Source organism: Ostrea edulis, chromosome 4, assembly GCF_947568905.1.
Source record: "Ostrea edulis chromosome 4, xbOstEdul1.1, whole genome shotgun sequence".
Lineage (NCBI taxonomy): Eukaryota > Metazoa > Mollusca > Bivalvia > Ostreida > Ostreidae > Ostrea > Ostrea edulis.
The window spans coordinates 60,472,350-60,496,947 of record NC_079167.1 but is presented as its reverse complement, the minus strand read 5'-3'; the positions used below and the strand labels follow the sequence as shown (position 1 = coordinate 60,496,947).

The following is a 24,598-nucleotide window of genomic DNA, read 5'->3' as shown; positions in this document are numbered from 1 at the left end:
TTTTAGTCCAAGAGTGCAGGGAATTACTCACGCAAACTATATGTAAAACATGCACAAAATCTTTACATGCTGTCTTGTCTCGGCCGTCAAACAACGGGAAGCCGTGGTCATTTAGAAAATTTCATTATACCAGTTCAGGCATAGTCTTGGGAAGAAAACCCCCAAATAGCCCAATTATCCAGTGACGCCAACATTTATTCCCCAAGAACAATAGTAAAATTTTCACGCTTACTATTCAATTACCCTACACTATTTCGTTTCTAATATGGAAAAACATCAAACTCGTTCTAGGAAATGCAACCAAAACACCTGCTCCTTTGACAAGGGTGCGGGGAAAAACTATAAAGTCCCGATCTATATGGTTCTCTCCAGAAAAAGTTGTCAGTCTACCAAAAATACCACAGTCAGTATAAATTGGGAGTAGTCCAACGCATCTTTTATGTCACTGGCGCGAGATAGATCTCTATTTTTATTTTTACTGTAACTGTATCGATAGGGAGACCTTCCAATACGTTGGTTTGTTTATCTCTTACCGTTAATTGCATGGCTTGGATCGATAAATGTCAATTTTGAAAGGAATGTGATTTCTTGTGATTTACCAAAATATTAACAACATGTCAAGATATATTTATTTACTGCAGTTATGTTGTCATCCAACACTTCCACTTCATTTATATGTAACTTGCACTTGAAACGATACAGAACGGGTCGGTTGCACCGCAAGTGTTGTGGTTGGGGAAATTGTTCCAGTGAATAAATTCTTAATGAAAAAAATGTGAACGTTTCATTCTGAGCCTAAAAAGTCGTAAGCTTAAGCTTAGTTCTTCGGTGGTATTCATGCATGTTTCTATATATACTGAAATATACTTATACGTTACATGTAACACCAAAAACGTCTTCCGCGTCTTTGTTTGTATGCGTTTATTGCGCCTTCCAATTAAGAGATAATAAAAATTCGCTCTATGGACTCGTTCATATCTTACAAGACTAAATTTTGATTTCCTGCTGAAAATTCTTGTATTAATTCAGCATATTGAGGCCTCCAGAAGGACCAGGAATGATGATTTATTTAAAGGAGTTCGTCGCTTCCGACTTGAGTTAATTCCAAGTTGTATACATATTTCATGGTTTGTAACACCTCTCCCCCAGCACAAAACACATCATAAAATTTGACAAAGAGTTTCCTCCTCACTTGATCCATTGTTATTCATCTTCGATTAAATGGGTAAGACAATTTTTTTTTATAAAGTTTAAGCAACCAGACACTGACATCCAAGTTCGAATTAAAAGAAATTACGAGATTAGAATTACTGACACATGTGTAAGTTTCGCACAATAAGATTTTGACATTTAAACCTTTCTCTAACGTTATCAATATAGAAAAGAAATGAAACATACCTTTTCAAATCAATTTAAGAAATCTCCTGATATTTTGATTAGAAAGTATGAACAATTATTTTATGTACTAATAGCTGAACAAAAAATATTTTGGAAATAAATAGTTCTTATATATACATTCATACTAAATATTAATAACACTTATCACGATCATTAAAAAAAATTTTGATCACCGTTAAGTTATTTATGTCAAAGACAATGTACACATATGCATCTTTTAAATCAGCCTATCTCAAACATTACTTTGATTCTCAATGATACTCAAGTTTTTATAGTTTCATATCTGTATGTAAATTAACTGTGGTATTGTCATGCTTTATGATATATTATGTTCTTGATATATGTGAAAGACAGGACCACAATGTAAGCTAGTCTGTATAACTAATTGTGCAATATTGTATAAATAAATGATATCATTATTACCATTAATAAATAATATTACATGTATTATGTATCTAAGGATGGGGAAAAAGTAAACAGAAAAAAAACCTTTCTGTAAACCTTTAATTTCTGTCAGCGTAAAGCACCCCTCTACAAAAAAAAACACAACGAAATTATTATCTAAAAAATGTATAGGCTGTTGAATTTTGCACTTAGGATCTTGTCTTTCTGTTTGACCCAGTATTATGAGACATCCAAACTTAAGTTCTATGGGCTCTTTAAATGCTTGTGAGTTGAGAGCATTTTCCTGTTCGTGGTGAGACGTATGTATGATAAGTATAGTATAGTTTACTGGCTATTTGCATCGTTCTAATTCAAGAAATAGTTAAACAGTATAAAAGGAAAATGAGATTGTTCCGTATACCTACTGGTGTGTATGGACTAGCGCTTCTAATCTTCACAGACGTAGCAAGTGGTGAGTTTATGCAATACATCGCTAATATAATTCACTCTTACAAGTTTGTTACAGACAAAAAGCAATAGAGGGTTGGTTGATTGTATATTTTGTATCGTCCCGTTCGAGAATTTTTCACACATATGGAGACGTCACCATTGCGAACGACTGTATTTTTTTTGGTTTATGCTCGGCGTTTATAGGCTTTGAGCAGTGAGGGATCTTTATTGTGCTACACCTGTTGTGACACGGGATATCGGTTTTGCCGTCGACCTATTCTAACCCGGATCCCCACGGAATAAAAAAAAAAAATAGAAAAAATAATGTCTACGTTGGTAATGTTTTTTTTAATCGGTATTCAAAACATACTAATGAGAGTGTCAGTTATATATTATCTAATTGCATTAACTTTAAAGTGGCTCATTACAGACAAATGTATAGTATATTATGGCTCTTTATATTCTGAACGATTTTAGCTGAGCAATGAATAAATATTGTGGGTTACTGTTATTTCATTTAAGTGCTGTTCCTGTAATCAATTCCGTTGTATGGATTATGATTTTAAAAAAAATCATTAACTATGAAGTACTTTTAAATGAAAAATATGCAAATGTATTTTTCGTTTGACTTTAAATCACCAAACACGGCAGTCTGAAGAATGGTGTTTCGTAAGATCAAGAAATGTTTTGTACATTTTCCTGCAGAACTAAAGTCACACGAATGCATTTCCTTCCGCTTTATATAAATAAAAAAAAAAATCGGTTTACGTATTAAGATGCACAGTTTTAGGCCGTGATTGGTGGGTGGGGTGGGGGTCACAAAGCAAAAAAAAAAAAAAAAAAAAACCTGATGTGTGATACCGTGAAAAGAATTTCAACTACTCTACAAATTTCCATCTGTCACCTTGGTAATTCGACTTATAAATGTACTACATATACATGTATTTAATGCTTTCTTCAGAACATTGACCCAGTAAAAAAATATCCACGTTTAATGTATACATGAAGCAGCTGCATAATATTTGACTCTTTCCATTTATTTAATTTTATAATTAAAGACTGTATGGTTATAATATCCATTCCATAAAAAGGTAATGTTGTTGTTTTTTTTTCATTTCAGGGCAATGTAAGAATACCGGAATTTGCGCATGTCACTGTCCAGTCTGCCAACCAGAAGGCAATTGCACTTCCTGTGAGAAAGGATGGAGTGGGAGTCTGCAGAACAACTGTCAAAGACGTGCGTAATTTGATTAATTAATGCTGACTCATTAATGACATCCGAAAGCATAGAAATCAGAAAATATATGCATCATCTCCCAATAACGAATTCATGATCTCGTTATCACTAGCTAGATAGCGAACAGTTACGACGATTACTAAATTTTCTTCATAGCGAGATCTCGTTATAACTCTCTACTTATCTCGTTACGTGTAACTAGTTAGAAGGAGATTATCATATTATAACGAGAAATGAATTTGTTAGGACAAGATAACTCCAGTTGAACGTAAAGGAAGTTCTGGTCAAATTTCACAAAAATGTTATACACAACTGGCCTATAGTTTGTTGGTGAACTTTTAATTAAACTATAGTTATACGAGTTTCATACGAACACTTCTATTTCGTGCCCGGATCCTCTCTTGTAATTGACAACACACGTAAGCGTACATTGCTTATCAACTTGTTGACTTATTTTGCAATCATTCGACACACATTAGGTCGTGCTATTGGCTTATAAATTAAATTGTCGACTTTAAGGCATTTTTATGCTATTACACAACAAACTATTTATTGCATGATAAAACATATATCATAATCATGGGTGGATAATATTTAAAATATAATTAGGAAATTTTCTCAATATTTTTTTTTTTTTAAAAGACGGGCGACCGAAAGCATTGGCTTTAATAAGCCACACATAACTGTTAGAATTTTCCACACTTCAATCTTGAACCCTAAAGTCTATAGCTAAATTATTATTAAAGAATATATGTACATTTTATAGTTTTTCATATATATTATTATATTATTTAGTTTTATATCATAGATTATCATAAAGAGGTCAAATGTAATTAAGTGCATTACTTTCAAATTGATTCTTTGTTGATAAGTATTGCACACTCATTGGTTTGCCCCCTTTAAAAAAGAGGAGCATATTGCTTGTACTTGTCGGTCGGTCGGTATGTAGGTCGGTCGGTAGACCACATGTTATTGGACATAGGAATATACTGACCACTCAATGTCGATCCGAGAATCCTTTGATTGACAGACATCAAACTTGGTACAATGGTACATCTTCAGGAGAAGATGACCGCTATTGATTTTGAGGTCACATTGTCAAAGGTCAAACTGGACATAGTAATATATTATCTCCTATATTTTAAGAATAATTTGCTTGATTGACACCAAACTTGGTACACTGGTGCAGCACAAGGAGTATATGACCCGTATTGATTTTAGGTCACATGGACAATCCACTTTGGATATAGAAAGATATTGTTGTCTGCTCAATATTTTGAATTTGTTTGGCACTACTATCATTTAAATGATGCATTTGTATAACCCTTTTCAATTTTGCACCATAGGGGGGGGGGTGTATGTTTTACAAACATGTCTTGTTTTTGTATATATCTTACAGACATATTTTGACAAATGAATAAAAACAACTGTTAAAATACTACAACACATAGTACTATAGTGAAAAACATGATACATTTTTTGACATAATTTTGCTGTTCGACAATAGTATAACTGATCTCCGCATGAACTTTGTAAACGTTTCACATTATTATATATACAGTAAATCTTGCCTACAAAATTGCACTTGCCATACTTACATGGTATTAAAATGCATATTAATTTGACTCAATACATCTTTTTTTGCATAAATAAGTCATGATATATCACCCCCCACCCCCAAAAACAAACACCCAAACAACTTTCAGTACACGCAATACATTTCTTATCATGAATTTGTCTAAAAAAAAAAACAAAACTCTGATGTAAAAATGAAAAAAGATCACGCATTTTACAGCTTTTTTTACACGATGAATGCACCTTTTCTAACAATTTCTCCATCTCTATATAATGCCATTTCTTGAAACAATTTTTCTCATTTGTGAGGTTGTTGATTGATTGATTGTTTATTTGTTTTACATCCCGTCGAGAATTTTACACCCATTGAGACGTCATCAGCTGTAGGCGAAGTACCACAGAATTAGACCTATGTCGCGACCTCCGTTTTGAATGTCATATCCGAAAGACCCCTGATTCTCTCTTCTAAATGCCGAGCGTTTGGCGATTGAGCAATCACTGCATGTTCATTTGTGATACATGGAAGAACTTTACATGATTGACAAAAACAGAAGTCTTGTAGCTTGGAAACTTTGTCTTTAAATAGTATAATTGCTTCAGTAATCTTTTCTTTTGTCTGCAAAGTTTGGAAAACATTTACCAGCAGTGTCCGAATTCACAGATGTCTTTCAAACCCATAAGTGAATATGATAATGACTCTGGTCATTCAAAGAGTCCAAAGCTTGATTTAAAGTTAGGGAAATTGTTTCCATGAGCATTTCTAAATCCTTGAAACAGTATGTATGAAATCTTAATGAAGGTATCCAGTAAGTGAATAAAGCCTAGAACTTTCCTCCAATATACTGTGTTGTTATATACTTGTAAACTGGTATGAAAAATCAACAACTCCCATACCTTTGTTGAAAGAACGTGCTACTAATGGTTGTACGAGTTCCCCCCCCCCCCCCCCCCCCATGTTCTAGGTTTCATGATACGTCGACAATCCCCGGTGTAAAGGCGACGTAAAAGTTACAACTTAACAATCTTTCCATTGCACAAAAACTAAATTTTCTATTCGAAACGACTTAAGTTTATAAGTTGTAACCCTGATGTAGAGGTTCACGCATTCTATGCAGAACCGCAAAACTAATATTCTTTTTACCCATCTAAACCAAAAAAGTCATATATTTCATGCTACAACCCACAACTTGATGCCAAATCGTAGCATCTTGTGTTTAATAAACTGTCAAATATCGGTAAACTTGTGCTTTAAAACCACCGTCCTCCTCATCTACCGCTATGTCCCGACGAGGCTGGTAAAACTCCTTGGATTTCTTTTGGACATAGTCAAGTAGGGTCTGAACGTGGGCCGGCTTCTCTTTGATATAATTCAAATTAATATTATGATAAACTATAACTATGAAAAGATACATGTGGTTTGCAGTTAAATTTTACATTTTATTCTAGAGAAAGTCATTCACAATGTATATGTAAAACTGATTTATGATTATATGGTTATGTGTGTGTGCGTGATATAGATGTATTCCAAATGTTATATCGTAAGACAAAGTTGTATATGAATACATGTATCTACTGGTCATAGAAATCATTCACATAAATTGGCTGCATGTATACCAATTTTTAAGTAGGTGCAATCTCAAGAAGGAACTACCGGGTAATCGCGTAATGTTTCAAGGGTGCCAAATGTCGCCCCAATGATTTTGAAAAAATGGAGAGAGGATGAGGAAAAAATGATACACTTATGAAATTGTGGTGAAGTTTGAGCGGCGAACACAACCAAGAGGAAAAGCAAAAGGTGAAATCTTTATTTTTGCACAAGCTTATCAAATATCGGAAAATATTACTATGTGCAGGTATGAATTAAAGGAAGACACCGTAAATTATGTTAAAATCAATGTATCTAACACAACATCAGATTATTTTTCAAATCATTATTGTCACTCATATTTTTGCTTTCTTTCCATGTTCAAGAAGAGGGAGTGTAGGGGTTGGGCTAACGTGCATTAATCAATCCATTCAATCAACCATTTCAAATTTCCTATACTAAGCGTTCTTTCGACAAGAAAAATAAAGAACTGTGTCCTTTCAACGTCAGAACAATCAATACTTGGATATCTCTTCTTCAGTATTTGAACCGAGAATATTCAATATTTTGACCGCCGCGGTGGCTTAGAGGTTATAGCGTTCGCCCCACATGCGGAAGGCCGGGGTTCGAATCCCGGCCGCGACAGACGTAAGTCGTTAAAACAGGTAGTGACAGTTCCATCACCAAACGCTCGGCATCAGGTGTGAATGTCACCGGTCCTCGGAGATTACCTTAAAAACGGATGTCCCGTGTCACAGTAGGTGTGGCACTCTAAAGAGTCCTCACTGCTCAAAGGCCGTAAGCGCCGAGCAAAGGCCTAAATTTGAAGCCCTTCACCGGTTTTGATGACGTCTCCATATGAGTGAAATTTTTTCGAGAGAGACGTCAAGCAAGGTACAATCAATTATTTACTTCATACTGTGTCATCAGGCTAAAAGGAAATAATATCATTAAGATGTAGGTGGACACTCTTCCCTTTCCAATTCGTCTCTCCAATGATACTTTCCAACGCCTCCATATTTCCATATATTGGAGAACATGTGCATTAACTCAAATGAATGTAAAACTTTTACATGCATGAACTAATAATGAATAGTCAATGTACATTGAATGCATCATGGACATGTAAAATGCAATTGGCACGCCCTCATCTGTCGACGTGTCGTTCAAGTATGTAATCTTGTTCCCCACGGATTCATCTGTAAAGTTCAAATTATCTTCAACTTTCCCTTTTTACAAAATCAACTTAAATATGGCCACAGCTGACAAGAACGCCCAGGAAGGATATGATATCGGATATTTTGAATATCGCTGTGTAAAAATAAAACCGATATCGTTGAGATATCATATTTCGGAAAACGGAAGCGTGGTTCCGCATTTATTTTTTATGTTGGCGTTGAGCGATGGTAGATGATTTTTTCCCGTGACTCGACATGTATCCTCATTTAGGCATTCAACATAAAACAATAATATTAGCATAGATAATACATATCATTCAAGATTTTAAAACTTACTTGTGTCTCAAAGGTGTTATGTTAATCAATTTATAAATATTTTTATACTTATACATGTGCCATTCCTCTAACGTAAGAAGAGGCGTCCATAGACCATGACGTGCACGTGATGATTTGTCTCCTCTCCTGATGACCAACTCTGCCTATTAATTGACGTCGTCGCAAACCACGCCTATTGTCTCCGTTCACACTATGTCATGGCCGTGGTTGTTTGATTGAGAAAGCCCTTGACCTTATGAATATTTAATTTTCATTGATATATCAACCAATCGGGGAGTTCCCTTAACTTTTTGCATGAAAACAAAATCCCCCCCCCCCCAATGTTAATTGTTTGTTTTGGAGAACAAAATGTGTATTTTACATTATTCGTAATAACTGTCCAAGCTGAATACCTGTTTCTCCATGTTTGATTGTCTAGTGACCAAGAGTAGGTCACAAGAAATTTTCATGATATGAGCCAAAGTACTCCATCATATCAGCATAATCCCCAGAACAGGGGCCATGAATATCACAATTTATTAAATAGAATTGACATCTTTTATGCCCTTACCCCCTCTTAACCTACAATATAGCTTCTTAATAAATTCTGGTTGACACAATGAAATCATATACTTCATAAAATTGTTACTCTGAAAAGCACCTGAGAATATATGCTGACTGTCCTATGGAAAAGAAGAATTAGACAAGTTTTGAGAAACAAGCATATGTATCACGCCCTCTCTCTCGGGCAATTGACTATCTATACATGTTACTTCAGCTGCTATTACATTTTCACTAACAATACTTTAATGTAACTGTTTGATATATATCATTAACGAATGATAGTGAAGTTCTATTAGTTCATGTGGTACACTATAATTTATTGTTTTTGCACATTTACAAATGACGCGAAAACTGGGAAAGAGTTTACTCACTCGTGGTCTATTGACCAGTCAACAGTTTACGGCTTCGGGCAACAGACCCGTTCTCGGGTCAAACAAAACAGCTGTTGTTTTTTTTAACCCAGTCAATAACTGTATGTTATACGATATCAACTAACTTAGTGCAGTTTACTCTTTATAATCCGCGAAGTAATCTTGTTATAGGGTATAAACACCTTACGTATAGGTTAACTACTATTGTGTGAAGTATGAAGTCTTTCTCTGGCTAATGACCATGATGACTTTAACTTTTGAATACCAAGCTGATTCCATTTCATTTCAAAGTAAAATCTCCATCAGCTATTTGAAATGCTACCAACTTCTGATTTATTAACAAAGATTAACGTCATTACAAAACCGTCATGGTAGATGTAGAACTGTTGTCCGAAATACTACATAGCACTGGAGGCAAAGCACCTTACATAAAACATTTTGGCCGACGGAAAAACGTACGAACACGAGACAAAAAATCATATGGAAGTGGATAAATGCACACTCAATGTGTGAATTATACCATTGTGTTTCAGGAAACCTAGCATTCCAGCAGGGCACATTCCTAAGTAAATCGTCAGATAAAGGAAGGTCTGCTGTAGATGGGGATCCTCGTAGCTTTTCAAGATCAGCAGAAGACGAGAACCCATATTTCACCATGACACTGGATAACACATACGCAATTAAATATCTATATATAGACATTAACCTTGGTGAGTGATGCAATTATGATTATTTCTGTGTATGCTGAAAAAAAATTACAAATATTTCATAACTTTCAGAGATGCGCCAATTTTCGAGATAAAACGTAGTGTTTACGTTACTGGGTCGACCTGAAATTCCTTGTTTGCAAGATTTTTTATGCTTTCCAAAAATTTCGAGGGAGCATATAGCCTAGTCGCCGTCATATCCGTCCGTCCGAACTCATTATCTGCTAAACCTTTCATCAGAAATTGATATAATTGATCACAAATGTTCCTCGAGGAGGACGTTTAGACCGTGGTCTTTCAAGGTCATCTTGGAAAGGTCAAGGTAAATCGGAATATATGAAACTTTCTTATTTCAACAGTTTTTGATATCAAAGTTCCCATTTCTTAAACTTTTCATCAGAACTTCATCATAATTGATCACAAATATTCCATGAGACAGGGACTTTTGGACCAATGTTATTTTGGAAAGGTCAAGGTCGCTCAGAACACACACCATACATAGCTAGGTAAAAAGTTCTTTATTTCAACAGTTTTTGAACATGTATTGATCATATATCACGCAAATATGGGATAGGCAAATGACTTTACTCAACATATACCTTATATGTAAAAAAAAAAAACCAAAAAAAAAAAAACCCACTTCAATAGTTATTGATCATGGTGTGAGTCATCCGTACATGTAATATGAAGTAGTTTAAACTTAGTTAGATGCATTTCGGGGAGCACCCATCAGTTTTACTGATATTCTTGTGATCCAAGCAAGTGTCTTTAAATTAGATATGAAATCCACTTGTTATTCTGTAAACACAAAGAACAAAGAGTTCTTTTGAAATAGATATAGATACATTTTCGAGATTATATATAAATGATTAACGTAATATAAGATACTGGCGGAGAAGTTCAGGAATGGGTATATCTTGTTTACATATATAACACAGGTGCTTGTGGACAGGACTTCCGGTACACCCCCCCCCCTTCTTGTATTTTTAAATGTTTAATTCCTTGGGTATTTCGGACGTATTTTTGATAAAATATGTAACTTCAGAGTTTATGTATTTCAATGGAATACACAAATCTCGCATAGAAGCCGTTTTTAAAAACGTCATATCTCCGATCATAATATATGAACAAGGTGTGCAACTCAGCCAGCGACATGTTGAAAAAATCTACACCTCGCTGAGAAATCCTATCGAAAAAACACCAATAATGCACATACCAACTGAAAAGAACAGTCATTCTAAATCTACTGATGATTCGTGGATTAAATGCATCGCTGTTTGGTGCGCAATAATTACTTCACATCGCTCAATATCATCGTTTTAACCTCGCCACTTCTTATTTCTGACTATAACATTGGTGAACATAGATGTTAATGGAAAACTAACTTTATGACAAACGGGGTGACTTCAGCTTCTCCATCGTCAACTTTCCATATTTATGTAGCAATATTCCATTATCACCAGCATATGGTGTATGTGTCTCAACTGATTCGATACACAAGAGCTTGTTCTGCGTATGATCAGTTTTTCAATCGAAGTAGGCTATCTAGAAATAAATTGATGTTATATGAGTTTCAACAGTCTCGTATAAAGCCAGGGTTTTGCAAATACTATGGTCGTTATAACGATCTAATTTAGCAATACGATCTGTCATTAGGTCAAACGCTGTCTGGCGTGTTTCATACCAGTTGTAAGACCGTCCTTTACATACTGATTTTAACTACGGATTACTCCTTCAATTTACTCAGGGTGGGTGTGACCGGTCGACAGGGGGCGCTCACTCCTTCTAGACATCTGATCCCACCTCTGGTATGTCCAGGGATCCGTGTTTGCCTTACTCTTGATATTGTTTCACAGGAGTTATGAGATTGATCACTGGTTGTTTTTTTACCTTTTTATGGAATAGGAATATATATTTTTTTTAGGAAATATAGGGTGTAAACCTGAACTGAATCACAATGGAATAGAAAACCGAACTTTTTTATGAATAGGAATCTTGTTTGGGTTGACGACATCTATTCCTTTTTGAGTGAAGTTAAATTTAAGGAATTGACAGCATGCTTCGGAAGGATTATTATTCATAAACCGCAGTGGTTATGGACAACATCTATAATTATAGAATTCAATATATTTTCTGGTGTTGAAAAATAAAAGTATGGACTAGCTTTGGCTTCTTCAAATAACGTATTAAAAAGTTTGAATATTCTTGTGCGAATATGATGTAGACCCAATTGTCTGTTGATGCAAGGTAAAAGTGAATCAAGGTTGACATTGTGTGTATTTGGTCTTTAATATATCCCAAAACAACTGTGTTTTATAGTTACAAAACCTATACAAGGTTCGTTACGAAATTCTATAGCACATCCAATCAAGATTGCTATAACCATGGATACCCTATATTATTTTGAATTATGATGATAAGATTAACATGAATGATTTATTTTGACAGAAAAAAATGTGTCCTACTATGTATACGTGTCTGACTCATCCGTGTCCTCACTGACCAATGATGTTCTCTGTAACAAGATTGTAAATACAATAACTAAACGCTTCCAATGGAACGTGACATGTCGAGGAGAACGATATTTCTATGGAAACCAAGTATCCATTTATATGACAACGCAGATCGGACGGTTACTGATTTATGAAATTGCAATATATCGTAAGTTTTTTTCCTTCTGATATTTGGTAGATATTTATTAATATCAATGTTCTGTCAAGTAAACAGTAAGATAAATAATTCTGCTGTATTATTTATATGATACAATGTAGATGTTCTGGTGTAATTTAATTACTAGTATATTTCAATGGCAATATCGTATATTTTCGACAGAATGCAGCACTGGGACTTACGGTTATTTCTGCGAGAAACACTGCTCTAACTGCCTCTATGATCATTGTGATGACGTCACTGGACAATGTATCAAAGGTTGTAAAAGTAATTGGTTTGGAGAAAAATGTGATCGACCGTGTAGAAATTGTACACAGTGTAAAAAAGGGTTTTACTTTCATACGTCTCGCCAATGTTTGAAATGTCCTCTGAACTGTTCATCGTGTACAAGTGAGTCCTGGTGTACTGAATGTTTACCTACATTTACCGGAAAGCAGTGCGATAACAGATGTAGTGAGCATTGCATTGATGGAAAGTGTAATATATTTACCAGAAGTTGCAATAGAGGATGCAATAATCAAAAATATGGTGTTGGGTGTTACAGAGAGTGTCCTAAGCAGTGCTTGCTTTGTTTTGCCTGGAACAATTGCACTATTTGCAAACCCGGGTTCTTTGGGAGATATTGCAATCAAAAGTGCCCAGTAAATTGTTTCAATTGCAGCTCTGTTGAAAACTGCTATACATGTAAAGAAGGATATTTCGGAAAGAGATGTGGGAAAATATGCCCCTCACAAACTGTAGGAGGTCCTTGTGGTAACACTACCTGCATTGACGCTGGGATTTGTTCAGGAGGCTGCAAAACTGGATGGTATGGAAAGTATTGTAACATAACTTGCAGTACAAATGGAAACTGTGTAGAATGTGACCAAATATCTGGATCGTGTACACAATGTGTTGATGGCAGATACGGTGAAAACTGCAGTTTGGACTGTGAAAATTGTGTACAGTCTGCTTGTAATCGTGATGGCATATGTATGTCAGGGTGCATACCTGGCTTTTATGGCAGAATGTGTAAGATGAAATCGCAAGGTAACTAAACTATGAAAATAATAATTATGTAACAATATTATCTTTAATGAAACATACTACTGTTTATAATCAACTGTGGTATATTTACTGAACATTTTACACGTTGTAAAATATGGTTTTCATGGAAACAAAAATAACAATTGGAAAATATGTCTAATGCAAGGTGAGGATAACGAACAGTGATCAATCTCACAGCTCTTATAAGCAATACAAAATAGATAGTTGGGCAAACACGGACCCCTGGACACACCAGAGGTGGGGTCAGGTGCCTAGGAGGAGTAAGTATCCCCTGTTGACCGGTCACACCCGCCGTGAGCCCTATATCATTAAAAGACAGAGGATTCAATGAGACCCACGAATCATACAAATATAACATGCCGTTTCATACATGATCTTGGATACAAAGTTCCAATCCCTATAATTTATTTATTACTTTTACTTCGGATCACGTAAAGATGAAATTTTTATGAACATTGTTGTACTTGTTTTCAGTTTGCAATGACCAGCGAAACAAAATTCAGGGAATATTTTAAAATCTTCATCCTTCAACTTGAAAACTGGGGGGACCATTGAGCTGAAAATGATTATTAATTTTCCACAATAGATGACATCCTTATCATAAAAAAGGTTTCCGAATTATTAATAGATGAAGAAAATGTGTATGTAATGCAGAAAGCACCATGATCTTAGAAGTTACGTCGTTACTGGTTGAACAACAAATATTATATATGTCATGACCGATAGTCCCATGAACTTTAACCTTTTTCACATGAATATCAATAGGGTTACATTTACCAACTACGTGTAGTAATGACCAAACTCAATGTGATGTTTGGTGACTAACTGATAGAAGTTCTATAGTTATTAATCAGTCCACAGATCAACTGACTGGTATACAGTACTTAATGCAATATCTTTTACCTAATGTTTATGTTGGATTATATTATTCCAGGAGTAGGAAAGGAGACCCAGCATGAAGAGCGCTGGACGTATATAATATCAGGAATAGTGGGAGTCTCATTCTTGCTTTTGACTTCCTTGGTAGTGGTCATTATAAAGAAAAAAAGGTAAGAGTTTTGCGTCTCACACTGTGTATACTTTAGTAGAATTTGTGTCTATTTTCAGTACTCCACCCAGGTCCAGCAGAAGGCCGTAAAAGAGATGCATGGTTTAGAATGGTATTCAGTTTAAAGAGGAAATTCGTATAAAATCTTCTCAAGAACCAGAGGCCTATCTGAAGAAAGGTCACATGACTTGCGATTAAGACATAACCAATGTTGCACTTTTTAGATCACCTGACTAAACTCAGGTGACCTATTGCAAATGGCTGTGGTCCGTCGTCCATTAACAATTGAACATTTTTAACTTCCTCTTGATAATTACGATTCCAATTCGTTTGGTATGAAACACCTTTGAGACAAGGGGGACATGAGTTTTAAATTTCAGGACTCTTGCACCCCTGGGGACTTAGGGGCAAGACAAAACACTTTCCCAGAATCGTATTCTCTACCAACGCACATGTGTAAAAAAAAAAAACCAAAAAAAAAAAAACAACCAAAAAAAAACCAAAAAAAAAAAAACAACCCAACAACACTAAATTCATAGTGATGTAGATCAGGACGACCTATACCAAAATTATAAATTTTATGATCCCGGTGGTAGAGGTTCTGACTCCAAGGAGGTACCAAACTTAGCTCCCAGGGTGGAGCCAAAATTATTTTAGTGATATATTTTCTTTATCATTTGAAATACTTCTTGAAGTTTGCTGATATGGTATAAAAATTAAATGCATATTTAGGAAAAGCAAAAAAGGATGTTCTAAAACTGTGAATTTCGCAACCCCAGAATGTTGATTCTAGGACGGATCCAAATCAGTCATTGTGTTAATGTTATATATATTATATAAAGCCTTTTATCACTCTAGGCACCATCAAGGGAATTTTTTAAAAAGACGTGTTCATAAAACGTATACATGTACTTTTATTAAAAATCATTATTGAAAACGGATTTTTCTAGATTTCATAGGCCTTGAAGCCCATTGGAATCATTGTTAAAATAGGTCTTCCTTGTTCCTTGCTTGTTGTAAGAGGCGACCAAGGGAACAGTCATTATTTATCAAAATGTTCACCTTCTCGTACGACCCCCCTCCCCATAAAACAGGAAATGTTCATGCCCGCTATGGTCCATAATTTGCATGTACATTTGTATGCCTCCCCCTTCCCCTGTTAATTTTGGATAAAATCATGACAAAGTTAATCATGTAGACCTGAAAGTTTAATGGTATTATTCAACCTGCATGTACTTGTAGTTTACATGATAGTTATTACATACATGTACAAAGATTGATTGTCTCATTTGAAGAGGACAACTATTCAATTTTAAAAGATTCTTTGAATTAAAATATTTGTTTTAAGGGTTGAAATATTATTTTTACGTAAGCCAAGTCAAATCATTTATTTTCATTCTTGATCCCAGATCGGGCTAAATCTTGGAGATAACATTATGTTTTCTCCATAAAGAAAAAATATATATGGTTCCCATCAGCCACGTACCTCAAATCACCTGAATCTACACTAATTACAGGCAAGTGTTTCGCGGTGTGAAAGGAGGTTATGATTTTGACCTGATTGATTTGATTGATCAACAGATTGAAGTTTAGCTGCATGCAAATCTGTTTCATCAGGAGTCTATTTGCACTTTATAATTATCATGCAGTTTGATTATTTTACAATTGAGGATGTGAGCATATCCCTAGATTTTTGTTGCCATTATATGACACGATGCGTACAACAGAGAACACGCCTTTGTCTCGCTGGAGGGTGTGCCAGGATTTTAAAAGCGTTTGCTTTATTGTTGGAATTCCAGGGTTGTATTTGGTAACAAAAACAAGAGGTATAACCCGTATTTTGCATTTATTTACACCTGATACATGTAACAGAGGTAGCTCGATCGTAGTTATCAAGTACCACTTGTATGTTTTGATTGATTTCATTATCACTATAACCCCTCTTTAGAAGGTTTGTTTTGAAAGCTGTAAGAATTTCTTGAAGTACATCACCATCACTTATGTTTCTAATATGGCGTATGGTTTCACCTTTAATAAATCCCTTAAAACTGAAGGATTATGTGCACGTTTTCGTTCCAAATACTGGAACGTGTTCGTTGGTTTGACGAACGTTTTAAAATCTAGGATGTGAGTTGCCCCAAATCGATTTTCTTTATACATCGTAGTGTCCAAGAAATGCCTTTCATTCAATTTAAGTATACTACGAAACTTGAATTTAGATTTCGCAAAAATCAACAACCCTTGAAATCTTTGTCTCGTGTCCTCTATAAGAACAGAATCACTTCTCTGTATGGAAACTGATGTTAACAATACTATAGAATTCCTGTAGTTTTCGTTGCTCAGTCCGTTTTTCAGTATAAGTTTGCTTGACATCAAGTGAAAATAAATCATCATTTAAGTGCAAACTCTTTTGTAAATCCATGTTAGTAATAAGCAGTCAATTTAAATTTCACAATGAAAATCATATCAAGGTAATTGTATCCTAAAAATCTATCTATAATAGCTTTTATATGCACTGAGTAGAAAATGTCAAGTGTGATGAAAATGTTTACAAGATACAGTAACATATTATGTTTGCATCCTGAAGAGATACAGATCATTAAGGCTATTGACACGTGGTTTTAATTCCAGGAGGTCGGTAATGATATCACCAGATTAATTACCTGTTGAGTGTTGTAGAACTTGACTGAACTATACATGCTGAATAGTCTTCCGGTGACTCCCCCCCTATGAACGATAACTCCCCAGTACTTCATAAATGTTACGCTTGACCCCCCCCCCCCCCTAAAATACTCCACCCCACAGCTGATAAATAATGACTGTTCACTAAATGGGACAGTCCTTGGAATGAGACCGCAAAACCCGAGACTTCATGTTACAGCATGATAAAGATCCCCTGCTGAAGCCGAGCATAGGCCTAAATTTTGCAGCCCTTCATCGGCAATGGTGACGTTTCCATATAAGTGAACGGCCCGTAAAACAATATACAATCAATCATAGGCCTTATAGTTAATAATCAGGTGACCAATAAGGCCTGTGGACCTCTTGTTTTGTACCCAGTCATTAGATTTATTGTTTGCCAATGAATATGAAACAGTTTGCACATTGTTTACATGTCTTTTTACATTGTTGATGACGCGTGGGAGCCAGGACGGAGTAGTAACAGGGGTCTTTAATATACATGTACCAAGGAATATATGATATGATTTATTGATCATTTAAGTAGCCCCAAGGGACTATAATATACAAAGAACATTTATGATTAGAGACATATACAAAAGACATATATGCACATACGAGGGCTGTTCGAAAACTTCTCAAACTGTAAATTACGAGTATGATAAAATGACTGCGTGGATGGGAATGTGGGTTTTATAAAATCTAAATTCTAGCAATTCATGATAAATATTAAAAACATTATGCATATCTACAAAAGCCTATCGAGCTCATTTTTGTAGCTGAGAAAAAAAATTCTCGTTAAAACGCGTAACTTAAGCTTCGCAAATTAACGCGTATTTTTCGCCAATGTTAGCGTATCTTTCACGAATTAACGTGTAACTTTCGCGAATTAACGCGTAACTGTCGCGAATAAACGCGTTACTTTTGCGAGTAAACCTGTATTTTTTGCGTCATAAACGCGAAATGTTCTATATAAGTACAGTTATGTAAAACTCGAAACCATGATTTGTACAATATACGAAGAGTGATGTTTATACATTTATAAGTAACCTTAAAGTAAAGAACTCTATACACACACGAACCCGCCTACATTTTACACACGCATATTCAAAATTTTTGGAATATAAGCTATTAAAGTTTTATTGAATGGAAAGTAGAATTCATATCAAAGGTCAATAAGATGATCTTCTTAAAACAGTCATATTATATCAAGATATATGCTTATACAAAATTACAAAGTACAGCTGGACGAGTCTACGTTATTTTTCTTCATTGTAAAGAACAAATTATTTTATGCTACTTTTTTTTATTGAGTGCATTCGATCCATGAATTCGTGTTTATAAGCAAACTTTACGCTTTATAACGTAAATGTTTCGCGTTATAACGTGAAAGTTACGCGTTATATCGCGAAAGTTACGCGTTAATTCGCGAAAATTACGCGTTAATTCGCGAAAGCTACGCGTTGATTTGGAAAGTTTTGCGTTATAACGCGAAAAATTATTTTGTCAGCTACGAAAATAAGCTCAATGGGCTTTCGTACTTATCCAAGGGCGGAGTAAAGGGAAAAATTCCAAAGAAGAGAAAATAAACACCTAATATAATTTCAATGAGTATAAAAACTTATCAAATGATATCAAATGGTTAATCAACAGATCGGTTTGCAAAACAAATATACATGAAAGCAAAATTAACGATCTGGTACGTAACGAACATACGTAATGGTAAAGGGAACGGTTATCTTTGCAAAACAAACAATACATAAAAACATATACATAAACCACTTAATACACAGCAAATGATATCATGTGCTCAACAGTGTTATTTTTCAAATCAATGAGAATAAAATCAAAATAAACGGTTTCTCACCATATATACATATAGTATGATAGAAATCATGATACATAATCGCGTGATGAACATACATACCATAACAAGAGTACCGCCAACGGTACATAATACGCCCGTGAAAAACTAATATAGGGTATCTATCTAACAACACGATTTGTAGAACTTGGCTTCAAGTAGTATCAGCAGTCATCAGGGTGTGACATACTTTCTTTGCATCGAAAAAACAAGACAAATCATGTACTCTTTGTAATATTTTCACTTGGCATAAGATGTATGTGTATCAAATTTGATGGTCCTTGACCCCAACGAATCAGTCTGTATCCTGCCACTGCGACCTTGACTTTTGACCTAAAGAAACAATAGGCATCCTCCACCTGGCATAAAGTGTATGTGTACAAAGTCTGATGGTCCTAGCCCCAACCATTCGATCTGTATACTACCTACAATGTTTTCCTATTAAGTGATACTGTAACCTTGGCCTTGAAAAATAATAGGCATCTTCCTCTCTTTATGATGATCAAATGTACCAACTTGCAATATCTTGGAACTTACGATGTGGTTTGTATTCTGCCTACAAGGTCTTCCTACTGTGATACTGCGACCTTAACCTTTGACTTCTAACCTTGAAAAACAACAGGCATCTTCCTCTCAACATGGTGATCAAATGTGCTAAGTTGCAATATCCTGGTGCTTACAGTTTGTATCCTACCTACAAGGTTTTCCAACTAAGTGATACTGCGACCTTATCCTCTAACCTTAAAATAAAATAGACGTCTTCCTCTCATCATGGTGATGAAATGTACCAAGTTGCAATATCCTGGAGTTTAAGGTTCGGTTTGTATCCTGCCTACAAGGTTTTCCTACTAAGTGATACTGCGACCTTATCCTCTAATCTTAAAATAAAATAGACGTCTTCCTCTCATCATGGTGATGAAATGTACCAAGTTGCAATATCCTGGAGTTTAAGGTTCGGTTTGTATCCTGCCTACAAGGTTTTCCTACTAAGTGATACTGCGATGTTGACCTTCGACCTCTAACCATGAAAAACAATCATGGTGATCAAAGGTACTAAGTCGCAATATTCTGGAGTTTACGGTTCGGTTTGTATTCTGCCTACAAGGTTTTCCTGCTAAGTAATACTACGACCTTGACCTTTGATTTCTGATCTTGAAAAACAATTGGCACCTTCCTCTCATCGTTTTGATCAAATATATTAAGTTGTAATGTCCTTGGGCTTACGGTTCGGTTTGTATCCTGCCGACAAGGGTTTCCTACTAGGTTTTCCTACTAAGTGAGACTACGACCTTGACCTTTGATCTTGAAAAACAATAGGCATATTCCTCTCATCATGGTGATCAAATGTACCAAGTTATAAAATCCTTGAGGTTACGGTTCCGTCTGTATCCTGCCCAAAAGGTTTGGACGGACGGACGACGCCACACCATAATACATGAACGTCCCGTCTTCGATGGGCGTATAAAATCCTAATGAACGGACTCGAAAAAAGTCGTCGGGTGGCACTCCATGATTTGTACATCGCAGAATTTTCTACCAAATTTTTAAAATGACAATTATCATACTACAAATGTACCTGTGCTTGATTTGTATAATGCTAATTGAACAGGTTGAAGTAAGCTTGTATATGTACTTGTATGCAGTATTTCATTCTATTTAATGTGCTTTCATTTTATTTTAGAGATAACGAATCGTTAACCAGACAGTTGACCGATGTAACTTATGTGCAGACGATGGATGAAAATCATACGAATGAGCACCTGTACGATTGTCTAAGTACGGATGATAATTATGAAACAATCCGTATTTAATAAAGTTTAGAATGCTTCAAATTTACAGTGAATACATATACTACTAAATGTTGTATCTACCCATCGTACATTATGAAGGATGTACTTTCAAATATGTATCCAAAAAACATGAATGTGATACGATTTGATGAAATAATCAATGTCAAAACTCCTTTATGGAATACAGAATAAAGAGTTGGGCAAACATGGACCCCTGGATATACCAGAGGTGGGATTATGTACTTATATGAGGAGTTAGCATCCCCTGTCGATCGGTCAAACCCGCCGTAAGCCCTATATCTTGGTCAGGTTAACGAAGTAATCCGTAGTCAAAATATTGATAAAACGTATTTGGAGGCATAACTATACCCTGTCTAAAAATGATGAAGTATATAGGATTCCTTTAAATGCGACTAAAAATAACATGAGATTGAAACTAGATGTGACACAAATGTCCCCGCTGATATACAAATTGCAATATATGAAAGTCCAATGATATGACAATAAAATTAGGTGCAAATAAAATAGAAATATATAATATTACATGCACTGTCTGTTTTCACGAATACGTTTAAAAGAAAATGTAATTACATTTGTTTCGAAGCACAAGATGAACTTAAATTACTAAGACACTCTTTATATGTAGAAAGGGATACTTTTATTTATCTAATTAATGGAGTTTTATATAGAACATTGTTTTTATTTAAGATAATAAAAACCAAATTGACTATAAAGTGTCATAATTTTATATAGATTGAATTTAAATGACGTTTTACAACGCTGTTCATTTGACACACTTTGTGACATATTGATACAAACAATTCACACACTCTGCTTATTATTGTTCATTTTGTTAATGTATACATGTAAAGTCAAATAAAAAAAATCATTTACTGACTTTCATATATATTTTCATTAATAACATGGAAATAATCTTGGTAAAAGTATACCACCAAACAAACCTATAATTTATTATCCTAGAGGTACACACTATCATTTAGTTCATTGTCTACAAGCACATATACTAGAAAACAGTCTGGAATTAATTTTTGTTTTAATTGGCCGATCAACATGAAAGTAGAACTTGTTTTGCAAGTCATCAATGTATTGAGACATTCAAACTTCAGCTCATTATCTACAAATACAACCAGAAAAGTCCGAAAAAATATAAATAATAACAAATTTTCAAAGTTTAAGTGCAATAACTTTCGTATAAAAAAGTAAATCTTTAAGTCATCAGAATAAAACATAAATCAAGTAAGATTTATTTCGTTATCTACAAGCACGGCAAAAAAAAAAAACCCCTCTGAAAACTAGCTATGAGACGGAATGACGGGTGGAAGAAGTACACTATTGCTGATCCATTTCATGGCCGGGGCATAAAACCCTGTACTTGAGACCAGTCCAGGAAATTGATCTTATATTCGTGATTAATCCAAACACATGCAAATATCCATCGTATGGTGTGCTGCCTATAGGAAAAAGCAAAACTACAACATGATTTCACGCTCTTCGAAGAGAGGAATCGCTCTACAAACTTGGTTTTTTTTTTTTTTACTTGGGATGGATAGGGATCCCCCACAGTACACAACTCCCGCTCATGGATTCCCCTCAGGTCAACAATTTATGCCTTCCCATGTCACCCCACACAATGCTTGGAGTCCCTCCTCATTTTATGCATGTACTGTACCAAACATTCACTACGCCACATCATCCGAGGACATTCTAAAATTTGCGAAGGCGGTGAAATTTGTATTCACGATGTCCTAAAGGAGATGATGAATGAAATAACCGAACCTCTTTACGAGGAAATCAAAGCGTTAAAAGAAGAAAACCGACAACTGAAGCTACATATAGACGATGTTAAACAATATGGCCAGATGTTTTTAGTGCGTATGTCAGGTATTTCAGAGGTGATGGGCGAGAACAGTACCGATAGAATTCTTGTGGCAGACTTCGCGGGCTTTATTGGATATTCATATCATGCACCAAATCAAATCAATGTTTAGATTCTAAAATATCTTATTTGCAACCAAAACACTCTTATCATCATTCCGGAAAAAGTCATAAAAATGAATTGCAGAGCTTGTATCTCTCTTTCGATGATGAAATCATACTCCATACGAGGTGCTTAAACGAGCCAATCAGTGAAATTTTAGTGTAATGAGCCACCTTATTATAGACCTTTCGACATGACGTATTTTACAGAAAATTTGTCCAAAAATTTCTTCAATGCTTAGTCCACTTACCAATCTATTGCAAACGAGGGTGAATATTGAATGAATTAGGATTGATGAAACATTTCGTAAAATTAAATCTGTCCTGATGGGTAGTGTCCAATTCTTGTAGACCCAGAGTTTTAAAAGCCAGTGATGTTGGAATCAGGGAGGCCTATTTTCAACATAGTGACAATGTAGATTGAGTTCTTTGTTGTTGTTTTTTTTTCTTCAAAGAAACTTACAAACTGTCGGCAAAATCATTCTACCATTTAAAAAGAGTGCCTTAGCTTTACCACATTTTGATATTTATTTGAATGTTGCTCTATGTTCTGGGATCATAACCCCCGCATTTTGTATGAAAGGTGAAGATAACGAACAGTGATAAAGTGTCAAACAATTATCAAAGACTTACAAGATGGAATATGTTAGAGCAAGAGTATGGTATTGTTATATATAGATCCCACCTCTGGTATATACAGGGGTCCGTGTTCGCCTAACTCTCTAATTTGTATTCCTTGTAGGAGTTATGAGATTTATCACTGCTCGTTATCTTTACCTTTCAAATATACATTCACTGAATCTTTTCTCTTATATTTCTTTTGAAATTGACATTGCTTTCATCATAGACAATGAATACATGTTTGTTGCAAACTAGTTCGATTCGGTTTTTCAGTGCCACCTATTTGCTCAATGATTACCAAATATGGAGCGTCGTCAAGGTCAAAAGGTGCATTGGATGTTTCGTTTACAGTAACGAAATGGTCAACCATATATTTCAGAATTTAATTCTAATTCATATTATAAAATATGAACAATAACATGTCTTTCTTTGTTGTTTTATCGGGTGATAAAGTTAGCAATCATTTTTCTGCAACATATACCCCCACCCTCTGAATGCAGGCGTCGCTGCACTCTAAAACATCACCCGATAAAACAACAAAGAAAGCATTTTAGTGTTCAATTAACATATGAATGGCAAAGAGAGTAACTTAGTTTTTACATTTTCTAGAACAGAATTTGTCTAGATAGAATTGTCTTTTTGTATACATGCACTGTAGACATTGTTTTGTTTTGTAAACTACTTAACTTTTCCTTTTCTTTTCTTTATCATTGATATATTCAACTGTAAATAAATTGTTTACTTCTATGAAATCAATTGTGTTAATGAATTTTGCTGGCATTTCTAGTTATCAACACAAGCCATCGCTAAGATAATGGTAATACTTGTATGATATAAAATTGTAAGTATAATGTAATACAATTTCTTAAATCAAAGTATTTTACAACATTCTGAAGTAGATGATGTCGAAATCACAACGATTGGTTGGCCATAAACTATGATACAACCCTCATTTTGCGAATTGTATAGAATAAATTGTTTATTCTAGATATATTTTCACGAACATTTTATTAATGTCATAAACATGTTCAAGGATAAAAGGTGAAGATAACGAACAGTGATCAATCTAATAACTCCTATAAGCAATACAATATAGAGAGTTGGGCAAACCTTGAAC

General features: G+C 34.9%; 1 protein-coding gene and 1 non-coding gene across 5 annotated transcripts; both read left to right on the top strand.

Moving 5' to 3' along the window:
• Nucleotides 1-2,081: 2,081 nt before the first annotated feature.
• LOC125670775 (multiple epidermal growth factor-like domains protein 10) lies at nt 2,082-24,422 on the top strand. 4 transcript variants are annotated; one of them, XM_056163246.1, is made up of 8 exons: nt 2,082-2,254; nt 3,353-3,469; nt 9,591-9,767; nt 12,213-12,425; nt 12,597-13,463; nt 14,416-14,530; nt 20,754-20,848; nt 23,755-24,422. In XM_056163246.1, exons 1-8 carry the CDS (start codon nt 2,185-2,187, stop codon nt 23,865-23,867), a joined length of 1,767 nt encoding a protein of 588 aa, XP_056019221.1. In that variant the 5' UTR covers nt 2,082-2,184; the 3' UTR covers nt 23,868-24,422. The 4 variants fall into 4 exon arrangements, with proteins under 4 accessions (XP_056019221.1, XP_048762099.2, XP_056019223.1 ...); XM_048906142.2 differs by lacking the exon at nt 23,755-24,422 and having other exon boundaries at nt 20,754-21,067; XM_056163248.1 differs by lacking the exons at nt 20,754-20,848; nt 23,755-24,422 and adding an exon at nt 15,939-17,301 and having other exon boundaries at nt 2,111-2,254.
• Trnav-cac (transfer RNA valine (anticodon CAC)) lies at nt 7,203-7,274 on the top strand. Its single transcript has one exon. It is a non-coding gene; the product is annotated as a tRNA-Val (tRNA).
• Nucleotides 24,423-24,598: the final 176 nt, after the last annotated feature.

What these genes read in the sequence shown, in the direction of transcription:
- LOC125670775 (XM_056163246.1), top strand. Translation starts at nt 2,185, where the DNA reads ATGAGATTGTTCCGTATACCTACTGGTGTGTATGGACTAGCGCTTCTA. An exon ending in CTTCACAGACGTAGCAAGTG is followed by an intron (nt 2,255 to 3,352) that starts GTGAGTTTATGC and finishes TTTTCATTTCAG; the next exon opens with GGCAATGTAAGAATACCGGA. An exon ending in GTGTAAGATGAAATCGCAAG is followed by an intron (nt 13,464 to 14,415) that starts GTAACTAAACTA and finishes ATATTATTCCAG; the next exon opens with GAGTAGGAAAGGAGACCCAG.